At 41.6% G+C, this 14,296-nt stretch overlaps 1 protein-coding gene across 11 annotated transcripts in view; it reads right to left on the reverse strand.

Annotated features, from left to right (window-relative positions):
* RCBTB1 (RCC1 and BTB domain containing protein 1) overlaps positions 1-14,296 on the reverse strand; it is a 99,741-nt gene that overhangs the window by 17,191 nt on the left and 68,254 nt on the right. For 10 of the 11 annotated variants that reach the window (XR_015253343.1, XM_086712420.1, XM_086712411.1 and 7 more), the window contains 5 exons: positions 9,764-9,930; positions 6,111-6,269; positions 3,119-3,226; positions 1,878-2,020; positions 705-895 (listed from right to left, as the gene is read on the reverse strand). Coding sequence is in view for 10 of the 11 variants with exons in the window: in XM_086712420.1 (XP_086568546.1) it covers positions 705-895; positions 1,878-2,020; positions 3,119-3,226; positions 6,111-6,269; positions 9,764-9,930 (768 nt within the window). In the remaining variant the exon portion in view is untranslated. The remainder of the gene's footprint in view (positions 1-704; positions 896-1,877; positions 2,021-3,118; positions 3,227-6,110; positions 6,270-9,763; positions 9,931-14,296) is intronic. The other variant, XM_086712456.1, reaches the window with a different exon arrangement.

Raw genomic sequence — 14,296 nt, forward strand, 5'->3', positions numbered from 1 at the left:
CAAATATTTGTACACAAATGTTTATTATGGCACTATTCTTAATAGCCAAAAGGTGGAAACCATCCAAACATCCATCAACAGATGCATGAATTAAAAAAATGCGATCTATACATACAACAGAATATTATTCAGCCATAAAAAGGAATGGAGTACTAATATATATACTACAACATGGTTAAGCCTCAAAAACATTACATAAAAGAAGCTAGACACAAAAGGTGACACACTCATTTCCTTTATATGAAATATCCAGGATAGGTAAATCCATAGAAACTAAAAGCAAAGTATGTGATTGCCAGGGCTGGAGAAAGGAGAATGGGGAGTGACTGCAAAACAGGTACAGGGTTTTCTTTCAGAGTGATGAAAATGTTTCAGAACTTGATACAAACGGTGGCTGCACAACACTATGAACGTACTAAATGCCTCTGAATTGTACACCCTCAAATGGTGAATTTTAGGAACCTAGATTTCACCTCGATTAAAATGAAAGGGGCACCTGGGCGGCTCAGTTGGTTAAGCGTCTGACTCTTGACTTCAGCTCAGGTCATGATCTCGTGGTCTGAGTTCAAGCCCCGCATCGGGCTCTGTGCTGTCAGGGGGTTCTCTCCCTCTCCCTCTCTCTCTCTGCCCTACCCCTGCACATGTTCTCTTTCAAATAAATAAATAAACATAAAAAAAAAAAAAGTAGCCCTGAGCTTTCTTACCTACAGACAGGAGGCGCCAAGAGACAGCAGGAGTGGCGAAGCAGGCGAACACGTCGTCGGTGCAGGAGAAGTGCGTGAGGTGAGGCAGGATCACGGACTGGCCCCGGCACTGGCCCCACATGTACACGTGCCCGCCCTGGGTCTTGGCAGCCGACGTGTGGGCCGAGTGGCAGGCCGCAATCTCTACTACCCTGAAATGTTTTAAGAAAAATGCATGTAATTTATTTATCACAGAAGCCTACAGCACGGGACACAAGGCAGATAAAAAGGCCATGCTTACAACGCTGCAAAAAACAGCCCAGGACTGAGGGACATTAGCTTCAAGTCATATGGACAGAACCAAAAGATCACAGCAAGGGTATTGTGTTTTTCCCTTGCTTGTCACCCCACTTCTCATCCTGACCTCATTCTGAATTAGGATAAATAATACATACCGTTGGGGAAAACTTGGAAAAAGGGACTCGAAACCAAAGTAAATGAGTAAAGTGGACACAGAGAAACTGTCTTGACAGTTCTGGGGGCTTAGACAGTATCAAAAAAACAAGAACAAAACACTGCCTCCAATATACCACCTCCTTGACACAACTTCTCACAGCCTCTAAATAAGCGATGGCCTTGGGGTAATGGACTCTACAGACCCTTATCCAAATGGACATCAAGCCAAACACATTTCTCAGTAGGCTTCTTAGGCACAGTCCTGCAATCACAAGTCAACACTCTAAAGCTTACTGGGTAAGACCTCAAGATTTGGCTGAACAAACAAAGCATCTATTCCAGTGAGACACATTAAATCAAATCAATATTTAAACAGAAAATCTCCTTTCAAAAGCAGATTTGAAAGTTGTTTTAGTTGGCTCAAAGGAAAAGTCTACACTACACTCAATTTCTACATGGCGACAGACCCCATTTTACTTCCCTACTAAATGAGCCACAGGAAATGTGAGAATTATATCAAGATGCATTAATGCCTATCAATCACAGGAGGTTATTTTAGGAAGCCACATGAGAATCCTATCAACCGCATGTCCATTCTGGCTGCTACTCAAACTCTTGTTCAAAATGACAATATTAATAAACAGAAGCGTGACAAAGCCAAACACCGTAGCTCCAGCACACAGAATCCCAAATCCAAAAACACACACATAGTCCCGACACATGGTACAGCCAAGTTACCTTTCTTTCTCCACCATGATGTGTGCTGGGCTTAGCAGGTTATTTTTATTGCCAGTTCCCAGCTGCCCATACGTGTTAGCTCCCCAGGCATAGAGCAAGCCCTCATCTGTTAGTGCTAGAGTGTGTGCATAGCCGCAGACAATCTGCAAGTAAATTTAAATGGTTACCATAAACAGGAAAACAGGAAGGGCAGGGAAAACATCTACTTAAAGATTACAGCCAGCTTCTGCAGAATGTCAACTCATCATCAGGTGTGGACTGACATTCTCTGGAACATTAAAAAAGCATTAGAAGAGCCAAAAATTGAGGCATCTGGGTGACTCAGTTGTTTAAGCATCTGACTTCGGCTCAGGTCATGATCTCACGGTCCGTGAGTTTGAGCCCTGCGTCAGGCTCTGTGCTGACAGCTCAGAGCCCAGAGCCTGCTTTGGATTCTGTGTCTCCCTCTCTCTCTCTTTGCTCCTCCCCTGCTCACACTATGTCTCTCTCTCTAAAATAAACAGAACAGGGGCACCTGGGTGGCTCAGTCGGTTAAGCAGCCGACTTCGGCTCAGGTCACGATCTCGCAGTCCGTGAGTTTGAGCCCCGCGTCGGGCTCTGTGCTGACAGCTCAGAGCCTGGAGCCTGTTTCAGATTCTGTGTCTCCCTCTCTCTGACCCTCCCCTGTTCATCCTCTGTCTCTCCCTGTCTCAAAATAAATAAAAAAAATGTTAAAAAAAATTTAAAAAATAAAATAAACAAAACATTAAAAAAACAAAAACAAAAATATTGAGACTACTGGACTTTTCCAATAGTTTTTTTTTTTTAATTTTTTTTTTTTTAACGTTTATTTATTTTTGAGACAGAGAGAGACAGAGCATGAAGGGGGAGGGTCAGAGAGAGAGGAGACACAGAATCTGAAATAGGCTCCAGGCTCTGAGCGGTCAGCACAGAGCCCGACGCGGGGCATGAACTCACAGACCATGAGATCATGACCTGAGCTGAAGCCGGACGCTTCACCGACTGAGCCACCCAGGCACCCCAATAGTTTTTTTTTTTTTTTTTACTTGCCAAGACTGATGTGTCACCAGCATGGTGTTCCTTCTCATCATGGGAATTTAGGAAAGACAGAATTTCAAATGTGAAGGATGAAGGCATGCGGCATTGTCTGAAAGGATCTACTGAAGGGTAAACGTCCAGTGTTTCTCCGAGTCGGAGCAGGGGAGCTACACGGGAGCAGCAGTGAAGTCCACCACACGTACCTGGTTCACACACACGCTGTGCAAAGCTGCCACTCTCACAGGGGTCAGCTGATTGCCATTGTTTCCCAAGCCTAGCTGACCATTGCCATTGTAACCCCAGCCATACACCTTAGAGAGAGAAAGGGAGAGAAGAGGCTTTTAAAACAGTAAGAAGGAAGATACAAAAATGCCGTCCACCTAAACAAATCAACTAAGTTTTCACTTCCAAACGCCCATATTCCTACTCTATGTGATCCTACTGGGGATCTCCAAATGGAAGATTATTTTGGGGGTGGGGATAACAGAATTTGGCATCAGTTCCTCCTCCATACCTTATTGGTTGGATAGCCTTGGGCAAGTCATTTATTCTTGCTTTACACACGAGGAAGTTGATGTTGCTTAACAATTATTAAGCACCCTTTGTATGTCAGGACATGATAAAAGGCACTAGGAGTAAGTTTTTGGCCGCAGTTTAACAGGAAAGATGGACACATGCAAACTTTTTGCAGCCAGGAGGCGAGTGCTATTCTAGAGATACAATCAAGGCACTACAGGAGCAGAGAAGAGAAAGGACTTAGCTATAGGAAGAAAGTTTAGGAAAGACTTTTCAGAGAGCAGAGATTTGAGCACGGCTGAAGGATCAATAAATGGGAGTAAAGTATTCCAAGGAGAGGGCAGAGAATGTGCTGGAAGCAGGTTCTGAAAATGAGGAGGTGGTCTGCTGGGACACATCCAGCACAGTGGCAGGACAAAAGACTAGAAGGAATTGGGGCGCAGTCGGTTAAGCAGCCGACTTCGGCTCAGGTCATGATCCCGCGGTCCGTGAGTTCGGGCCCCGCGTCGGGCTCTGTGCTGCCAGCTCAGAGCCTGGAGCCTGTTTCGGATTCTGTGTCTCCCTCTCTCTGACCCTCCCCCATTCATGCTCTGTCTCTCTCTGTCCCCAAAATAAATAAACATTAAAAAAAAAAAAAATTAAAAAAAAAAAAGACTAGAAGGAAAAGTAAGGGCTAAAGGGATAAAGTGCCAAAACACACACGAGGGAAAAGTAGAATGCATGTAAGGGTCTCCCACAGAAATATTTCAAAACAGATTAATATTCACAACTTGGAAAGATCCTGCTGGCGGCATATAAAGGTGAACAGATTAGATGAGACTACAGGCAGGACAGCCATTCAGTAGCAAATGAGCTCAGACAAGGGTCGAAACTAAGGCAGTGACAGTGGGACCAAGAGAGAGGGAATGGACAGGAAAGAGGTTAAAAGACGTAACACAATGTCTTAGATATCTGGAGAGGGGCGTCATCAGCTGAAAGTAGTCGAGCTGGACAGAGGTTTGCCAGCGGTGGTGAAGGTTTAGAACAAGCAAGTGTGGGACACTGAGCAGGAACAGACTAAAGGTCTGGCCAAACGAGAAACCTGAGGTGTCTCGTGGAGTCAAAGATGGGGTTTTTCAGAGCAATGTGACAGAGAGGAAAGAGGGATATAGAATTTAGGGTACTAGCAAGAGATGGTGAAATGCACTTTCCATGTCGTAAGTGCAAAAGGTTTTAACTTTCTGCAGAGAAATTTGACTACAGCTATCAAAAAATTTAATGGCATACACCCTAACACAGAATCTTATTCTTGGGAACTTATTCTATAGACTACTTACATAAATGTACAAAAGATACACACACACACACACACACACACACACACACACAGTAACACAGAAACTCAGGGCTGCAATGTTTATAACAGCAAAAATTTAGAAACAACTGAAATTTCCATCAGTAGAGTTTCGGCTGTGGGTGATCCAGACAAGGAAAAGTAAGGAGCCATTATAATGGAGAACAGCTATAAATGGTCTGATAATAGATTCAGGTAAACGTATGTGTTGTTAAGCAGGAAAGGTGCAGAATAGCAGAAAAAAGCAGTACCTATAATAATCCCATTCTTTATAAAAGATAATTATATTCACCCATATATAATTGTTTTATAATAGAGAAAAGTTCAAAAGGATATACGTCAAACTATTAACAAGACTGGAGAAAAGGTATTCGCTTTTTATTTTACATGCTTCATTTGCTTTCCTTTGTGAAAATAACCACATAATAATAATTTTAAAATTAAGTATATTTTTAAAAATAAACAAGTAAAGAATACCAGGATGGAGAATGTCTGGTGACTAGCCCAAGAAATTCTAAAGTCATCAAAGATGACAACAGGATTGATGAAAAAAGCCAGTTAACACTCTGGTAAACATGGCATGACAAACATGACTGAAACTAATGGAACACTGTTATTAAAATAATCCTGTATTTTAATTAAACACACACACACACACACACACACACACACACACACACACACACACACACACACCAAGCTCATACATACAGAGAACGGATTGGTGATTTCCAGAGGTGGGGGCTGGGGGTTGAACAAAATGGGTAAAAGGGCTCAAAAGGTACAGACTTCCAGTTATAAAATAAGTAAGTCATGGGGACATAATGTACAGCATGATGACTATCGTTAGTAATACTGTATTCCATATCTGAAAGTTGCTAATAATCTTAAAAGTTCTCATCACAAGAAAAAACTCAGATTCTCTTTCCCTCTCTTTGCCCCTCCTGCGATGCTCTCTCTCTCAAAAAAGTAAACTTTTTAAAAATCATCAGTTACCTTTAAAGACTGCACACTTGATTTTTTCATTGGATGAAACAACTAGTGTCAAACTCTTTATTACATTAAATCACAAATACCTACAAACATTAGACTATTTGGATCTCACAAAAAAAATAAATTTTAGACACATTGGAATCCTTACTTGCAGATCAATCTTGGCATCTGAAAATTCACAGTGAGGAGCAAACACCCTCCAGATATTCCTCCATCAGAAACCAGTTAACTATCAATGAAACTCTAGAAACAAAGCACTCTTCCTTCCATGGTCTCATACATGCTCAAGAAGGAAAAGGTACTTCAGTGAGACAGGTGAGGTGAGGAGAAGGGAGAGTACAGAGACAGCTCACCTCCCCATTGTCCAGAACAGCCATGGATGAGGTCTGACCACAGGCAATGCCAACCACCCTCTTAATATGTAAACAGTTTGTAACTTTTCGAGGAGTTGGTTGATTTGTTGTAGATCCTGATCCGACCTGGCCACAGTTGTTATACCCCCAAGCAAATACCTATACAAGACATGGGGAAAAGAATTATTAGCATTAGGGTGAAAATTCTAGCTGTGATGCACATAAGTAATCATGAAATAAAAATAAACCCACTTAATGAGTATTTACAATGTGCTACATGGCTCCAAATGCTTTCCATGTGTTAGCTTTATTTAATTCCTATAGTAATCCTGTAGGGTGACCCTGAGGTAGATACTATTTCACCCCCATTTTATATACGGAAATAGAAACAGAGAGGTTAAGTGACTTGCTTCAGGTTCTACAACCAATAAGTAGTAAACGTGGAATCCGAACCCAAGAAGGTCTAGCTGTGCTCTTAACCACCATGCTACACTGCCTCTGTAATTATAGCAGCCATACATGATTTTGTAATCTGCCATCAACAGGAAATAAAGTACATACCACAAAGCAGCAGTGATATGAAAAATGTGCCTAACTCTTTGGGCACAGATTTTCTTTTTTTTCTTTTCCTCCACAAAAAGCTTTCAAAATTGTAAGATGCGTTTTCCCTGTCTCACTAATCACCAATACTGAACATTATATAACCTTTCCTGATGAGCCACAACCATCACAATTAAAATTATCAATCACAGTTACGTGTCTGTCATAATACGGTAAGGCTCACAAGTACTCAAGAGATGTTTGTCCCTATGGAGATGACACCAGGTTGTTAGGTTATTCTTGGTTCTATTTTCTCTCAGTTCTCATTTGCTGCCTGTCAGCTCTAAGCAGCTCCCCTCCTCAAATGCATCCTGCCTGTGATTTGCCATAGTGTGAAAACCAGAATTCTAGAAACACAGAATTCTAGAGATAGAGCTTTGAGCTTGTTAAAATCTAGTAACAAAGATGAAAAACAAAAAACCACCTCAAGTTAATTACCAACTGACCCTATCAAACAAAAGTGTGACCAGAGAGAATTAGGGGAGGGGCTGCTGGCAGCCCAGGCAATTACTTCCTCCAAGACTAGGAGAATTTCTAAGGACCCATCCCTTTCATTTGCCTGCAGGAAGTGGTCCTCACACATCATGAGGTGTGGCTTCCATGATTCTTTCTTGTGTCACACTTCCTGTCTCCCCTCACCTGTCTGATACTGCCCCAGGCGACAATAATAAAACCTACAGCTGGGGTTTAAAAGAATATGCACTATAGGTTCATTTCACAGGAACAAAGAAATAACTGCAAAACTTCCTCAAAGTGGATTCACAGGAATATCTACAATAATAATGCAAATATTTAGCACAATTCTCCAAAGTAACATATACTTACAGTTAAAATAAACAAGGAATCCAGGCTGTACAAATTAGGGAATTCTAATTTTAACCAACCATTCTTCTGGCACTTCTCAAATATCCCAAGCTCCCTTGTAACGCAGCTGCCTTTCATTTTAAAAACGGGGACTGGGGTTCCACTAACTAAAAACAGACTGGCAAACAGTGGATTTAGGGCCTAAGACCTGGGTGCTAGGCGTAGGTCTAGCACATCCTAGCCATGAAACCTTTATCTCCCTCTGCTTCTCTGGTTTCTTCACCCATACCCTGTCCTACATAGTAAAATCACTGTTAACAACACTGAGGGATTCTAAACAAGAGAACAGTATGATCTCTGTTTCAGAAATCACAGGGGGCACAGAGGTGATACTTGACAGGTAGACCAATCAAAAAGCTACGGAATAAAACAGATGGTGTGCCTGGGTGGCTCAGTCGGTTGAGCGTCCAACTCTTGATTTTGGCTCAGGTCATGATCCCATGGTTCATGGGATCAAGCCCCACATTGGGCTCCATGCTAAATGTGGAGGCTGCTTAAGATTCATTCTCTCTCTCTCTCTCTCTCTCTCTCTCTCTCTCTTCTTTCTCTCTCTCTCTCTCTCTCTCCCCCTCTGTCCCTCTCCCCTGCTCATGCTCTCTTTCTCTAAAAATAAATGAAATGAAATGAACTAAAATATAAAATAAAATAAAATAAAAATAAAATGCTATGGAACAAAAGAGACCATGGCAATAGCCCAGGCAGATAGCAAGACCTGACCTATGATTACATAGATGAATAGAAACAAAATGAGATGAAATATTAGAAGGTAGAATCAATAAGATGAGCAACCTTAACTTGGTGGGGTACAGCACCTACTGGAATGTTGGTAAAGTTATTTTCTATGACATCATTACTATTACTGAAAACAAAACAGACCTTAACTGATGGGGGTCATTAAAAAAAACAAAAGTACAGAACACTGTCATACACATCTGATTTGTCGTCTTAGCGAAGAGCAGGGGACTCAACTGCCTTGAGGCTGAAATCTGTTATCAAAAGAGTGGTCCTGATCACACAGAAAAAGAGTGTGTCCCCACATGTTTTTAGCTGTGCACAGGGCTGCTATGTTTACACTATACCAAATACAAATATGGTCATGATTTTATTTTATTTTTATTTTTTTTTTTTTCAACGTTTATTTATTTTTGGGACAGAGAGAGAGCATGAACGGGGGAAGGGGCAGAGAGAGAGGGAGACACAGAATCGGAAACAGGCTCCAGGCTCTGAGCCATCAGCCCAGAGCCTGACGCGGGGCTCGAACTCACAGACCGCGAGATGGTGACCTGGCTGAAGTCGGACGCTTAACCGACTGCGCCACCCAGGCGCCCCGATTTTATTTTTTTAAAAGGCACTTTCACAATAGCCAGAAGTTGGTAACAACCCAAATACCCAACAGATGAACAAACAAAATATGGCATATACACACAATGGGATATTATTCAGTCTTAAGAATGAAGGAAGTTCTGTCACGTGCTACAACATGCATGAACCCTGAGGACATTATGCCCAGTGAAATAAGGCAGTCATAACCAGACGAACACTGTATGATTCCACTCATATGAAGTCCCTAGAGTAGTCACTCATGGAGACAGAAGACAGAACGGTGGTCACAGGTGCTGGGAGTGGAGAGTCACCATTCAGGAGGTACAGCTTCAGCTTTGCAAAATAAAGAGTTCTGAAGATGGCTGGTGGTGAGGGCTACATAACAATGTACTTAATGTTACTGAACTGACATTCGATAAATCACAATGGATATAAAAATATATACATATATAATTTGCCATCCTAACCATTTAAGTGGTTAAAGAGACCATGGCAATAATCCAGGCAGATGACAAAGCCACTGCAGAAAGCAGTCCTCACAAATCCTGAGGTCTGGTTTCCACAATTCTTAAAAATGGCTAGGACAGCAAATTTTATATTATGTGTATTTTACCACAATTTAAAAATAAAGAATAGGGGTGCCTGGGTGGCTCAGTTGGTTAAGTGTCCGACTTCAGCTCAGGTCATGATCTCACGGTCCCTGAGTTTGAGCCCTGAGTCGGGCTCTATGCTGATAGCTCAGAGCCGGGAGCCTGCTTCAGATTCTGTGTCTCCCTCTCTCTCTGCCCCTCCTCCACTCACGCTCTGTCTCTATCAAAAAATGAATAAATGTTTAAAAAAAAAAAGAATAAAAGCAGGGCACTTACCTCTCCATCAGCTGCCAGAGCCATTGAATGATGTGAGCCACAAGCTACTTCAACCACTTGCTTGATCAAGAGATTGGTACAGACTTGGATGGGAGCAATGCCTTGGTTGGTCGTCCCATTCCCAAGCTGGCTATATCCATTGTGGCCCCAGGCATAAACAACTCCATCTATACAAGACGGCCACACACAAAGAATCAACTCAGGAAGGAATGGTAACCCCTGTACTTTCTTTCCCAGACTTTACACAACTCATTCTCCAACCTTCGTTTCCTTCCATTGCCTCCTTCTCCCTATAGAGTAACCACTGATGAGGGGTAAAGGAAAGAAGGACAAATGAGAAAATAGGATAGACAAATGTAAAATCATTCAAGCAAGGACTTAATACAAGCAAAGAAATAAGATCAGCTTTATGGTCAAAAGTCAGTTTATATATACAAAAATTAGACTTTCTGAACACGCTGATTCATCTCAGTGGTTTCTGTGTCAGGTACCAAGCAAAAAGTAGAAGACATAAGAAAGCTTAACACTAATCTTAACTATCATTTTGCCAAAAATCAGGGAACCGTTCGTGTGTCTGTGAGAGAGTGAGAGAGACTCTCCCTCACAAAGTACAGAGGAAAAGAGGTATACTTTTTGTATATACTACATACAAAAATCCAAAAGCTTCTCTCAAACAGACTATTACTGGCATCAAATCTGGCTCAATTTCTCTCTAATGACTTTATCTTTTTGGGATTCTGACAGAAGTAACTTTTCGGTTTTGTGTCCTCTGTAGAAGTACCAATGTTTCATGCATTTCCTCACATAGCATGCCTAAGTACCAAGAGTAGATAGCCTCAAGTTATACACTCTTTTCATGTCTTTCCCATGGTAGTAAAATATCCTGACCTGTTAAGGACAATCTAGACCTGGAAATAATGGTATCTGAGAGCAACAGCAGGAATCCAAGTGTTACCATGAGGCTGCTAACTCACTGAAATGGTCCCTGAGCAACCAGGGGAAAGGTACTCATAATTAAGTAGGTTTCTGATTATCTAATCTAGAATTTGATTATGTGTGGCTCACAAGAGGTCTTCCCTATTACAGAAATTAAGACAGAAACCATAAATGGGAAATTTCATCCTAAGAAGGATGAGGCCATAGATTGAAAAAGTGTAATACCTAAAGAAGATCCACAATATCACGGTAAAGTTATATCAGGCGATAGAAATGTCCAAACCTATGAGTGTTTTCATTCCTAAGAGACAGAAAAATAGACTTGAACAAATAGAAATACATACCTTGTTCTCGGATAATAAAACTCAGTATCATAAAGGTACTAGTTTTTCCTGTGTAAATTGGTAAATTTAAAAGGAATGAAATGATAAGTTACTTTTTGGAGCTAAACAAACTGATTAGAAAGTTCATTGGGAAGAACAAATGAGAATAGAAAAACTCCAAGAAAAGAAGCAAGAAGACAGCTCTACCAGTTATTAAAACCTATAAAAAATGCCTAAAACTAAGATTAATACTAGGTCAAAGACAGAAAAACCAGTGGAATGAAACTGAAGTTCTAGAAATAAACCAATTGCATAAAGAAATGAAAGCTATGTCATTTGGTGAAGAGACACTTCTCCAAACACGACATCCAGATGGCCAACTGACACATGAAAAATGCTCAACATCACTCATCATCAGGGAAATACAAATCTAAACCACAATGAGATACCACCTCACACCTGTCAGAATGGCTAACATGAACAACTCAGGCAACAAAAGACGTTGGCAAGGATGCGGAGAAAGAGGATCTCTTTTGCATCGTTGGTGGGAATGCAAGCTGGTGCAGCCACTCTGGAAAACAGTATGGAGGTTCCTCAAAAAACTAAAAACAGAACTATCCTACGACCCAGCAACTGCACTACTAGGCATTCATCCAAGGGATACAGGTGTGCTGTTTCGAAGGGACACCCCCATGTTTATAGCAGCACTGTCAACAATAGCCAAAGTATGGAAAGAGCCCAAATGTCCATCGATGGATGAATGGATAAAGAAGATATGGTATATATATATATACACAATGGAGTATTACCCAGTAATCAAAAAGAATGAAATCTTGCCATTTGCAACTACATGGATGGAACTGGAGGGTATTATGCTAAGTGAAATTAGTCAAAGACAAAAATCATATGACTTCACTCATATGAGGACTTTAAGAGACAAAATAGATCAACATAAGGGAAAGGAAACAAAAATAATATAAAAACAGAGAGGGGGACAAAACAACAGACTCCTAAATATGGAGAACAAACTGATGGTTGCTGGAGGGGTTGTGGGAGGGGGGATGGGCTAAATGGGTAAGGGGAATTAAGGAATCTACTCCTGAAATCATTGCATCACTATATACTAATTTGGATGTAAATTTTAAAAAATAAAGTTAAAAAAAAAAAAAGCTATATCATTTGCGGGAGAAAGGACTTTTTACAAATTGGGTTGAGATACTTGTGTCAGATTGAAAAATTAGATTCATTCATCACATAGTAACTTCCTAATGAGTCAAAAATTTAAATGTGGAAAATAGGGGCGCCTTGGTGGCTCAGTCGGTTGAACGTCCGACTTCGGCTCAGGTCATGATCTCCCAGTCTGTGGGTTCAAGCCCTGCGTGGGGCTCTGTGCTGACAGCTTGCTCAGAGCCTGGAGCCTGCTTCTGATTCTGTGTCTCCCTCTCTCTCTGCCCCTCCCCGACTCATGCTCTGTCTGTCTCTCTCTCTGTCAAAATTAAATAAACATTAGGGGCGCCTGGGTAGCTCAGTCAGTTAAGCATCTGACTTCAGCTGGGTCATGATCTCACGGTCCGTGGGTTTGAGCCCCGCGTCGGGCTCTGTGCTGACAGCTCCGAGCCTGGAGCCTGCTTCAGATTCTGTATCTCCCTCTCTCTGACCCTCCCCTGTTCATGCTCTGTCTTTCTCTGTCTCAAAAATAAATAAACATTAAAAAATAATAATAATAATAAAATAAATAAACATTAAAAAAATTTAAATGTGGAAAATAAAACCATATAAGAATTAGGAGGAAAAAAATTAGTCAATTCCTCCATAACCTGGGCATAGGGAAAACTTTCCTACGATTCAAAATCAGAAGCAACAAAAGGAGTGATAAATCTAGCTACATATTTTCTAAACTTTACATAGAAAACACATGGGCAAAGAAAAAAAATTAAATATATATTTTTTTTCAACGTTTATTTATTTGTGGGACAGAGAGAGACAGAGCATGAACGGGGGAGGGGCAGAGAGAGAGGGAGACACAGAATCGGAAACAGGCTCCAGGCTCTGAGCCATCAGCCCAGAGCCCGACGCGGGGCTCGAACTCACGGACCGCGAGATCGTGACCTGGCTGAAGTCGGATGCTTAACCGACTGCGCCACCCAGGCGCCCCAAAAATTAAATATTAAGAGAAATATTTCTACTTTATATTACTAAGAGACAATATCTCTATTACAAAAAGAGCTTTTAAAAGTACAAAAGAAAAAGACCAAGAACCTGCTAGAAATATGAATTGATGATGGTGCACAATGGAAAAAAATGTGAATGACTCAACCACATGAAAAGACACTCAACTTCACTCCTAGGAAGAAAATGCAAATTCAGAAGAAGGGACTCCTACTCAACCCGGCTACTACCATCGCCAAATGCCTGCTGTGCCATTAAAAAAAAACAATGCAGAGTCCCTGAAATAGCATCGCCCTTTTACAGAAACTAACTAGGTATTTGGTATCAAGGTGACTCCAACAGACCGTTTCATCCTGGAAAGAGCAGCTGTTCACATTAACAGAAATCAACATATAACCGGGGTACATGTTTCCTGCCCACAAGGCCTCAGCTAGCACAACAATATGAGGTATTTAATCCACAGAGTATTTGATTCCACAAAATATCTCCTCAGACCAAGGGATCCACTTTATAGCAAAAGAGATGTAGCAGTGCTCACATGGCCATGGGGTTCCTGGTCCTATATCATACACTGTAACATCTAAAAGATGCCAGCTTGACACAACAATGACAAGCTGGCTGAAGGCACAGCTGATGCATCAGCCTGGAGATGAGATGGTGAGAGGATGGGATGCTAAGCTCCAGGCACAGATTCTAACTCAGTGACCACTATGTGGTGCTGTGTCCCTAACAGGTGGAATACATGCATCCAGGAACCAAAGTGGATTATATGAGTGACCCAACTGACCAACATTCCCAGCAACCGACTTGGGGAATCTGAGCTTCCTGCCCCTGCAATTGTAGGTTCTATAGGTTTAGAAGTCCCAGTTCCCTAAGCAGAAACACTTCCACTAGGAACACAGCAGGAATCCCACTGAACTTTAAGTTACGGCTGCCACAGGCCCTCTGTAGGGGCCTGACTGTTCTTTCCTCCAGTCAAAGAACCAACAGGAAAAAAGAGGAGTCCCTTCCTGACAGGGGCAACTGACCTAGTTGGCAGAAAGAGGTAGAACTGCTATTACATAATGGAGGCAAGAGAGGAATATGCTTGGCAAGGAGGTGAAAC

This window comes from Puma concolor, chromosome A1, assembly GCF_028749965.1.
Source record: "Puma concolor isolate L17-30 chromosome A1, mPumCon1.1.hap2, whole genome shotgun sequence".
Classification (NCBI taxonomy): domain Eukaryota; kingdom Metazoa; phylum Chordata; class Mammalia; order Carnivora; family Felidae; genus Puma; species Puma concolor.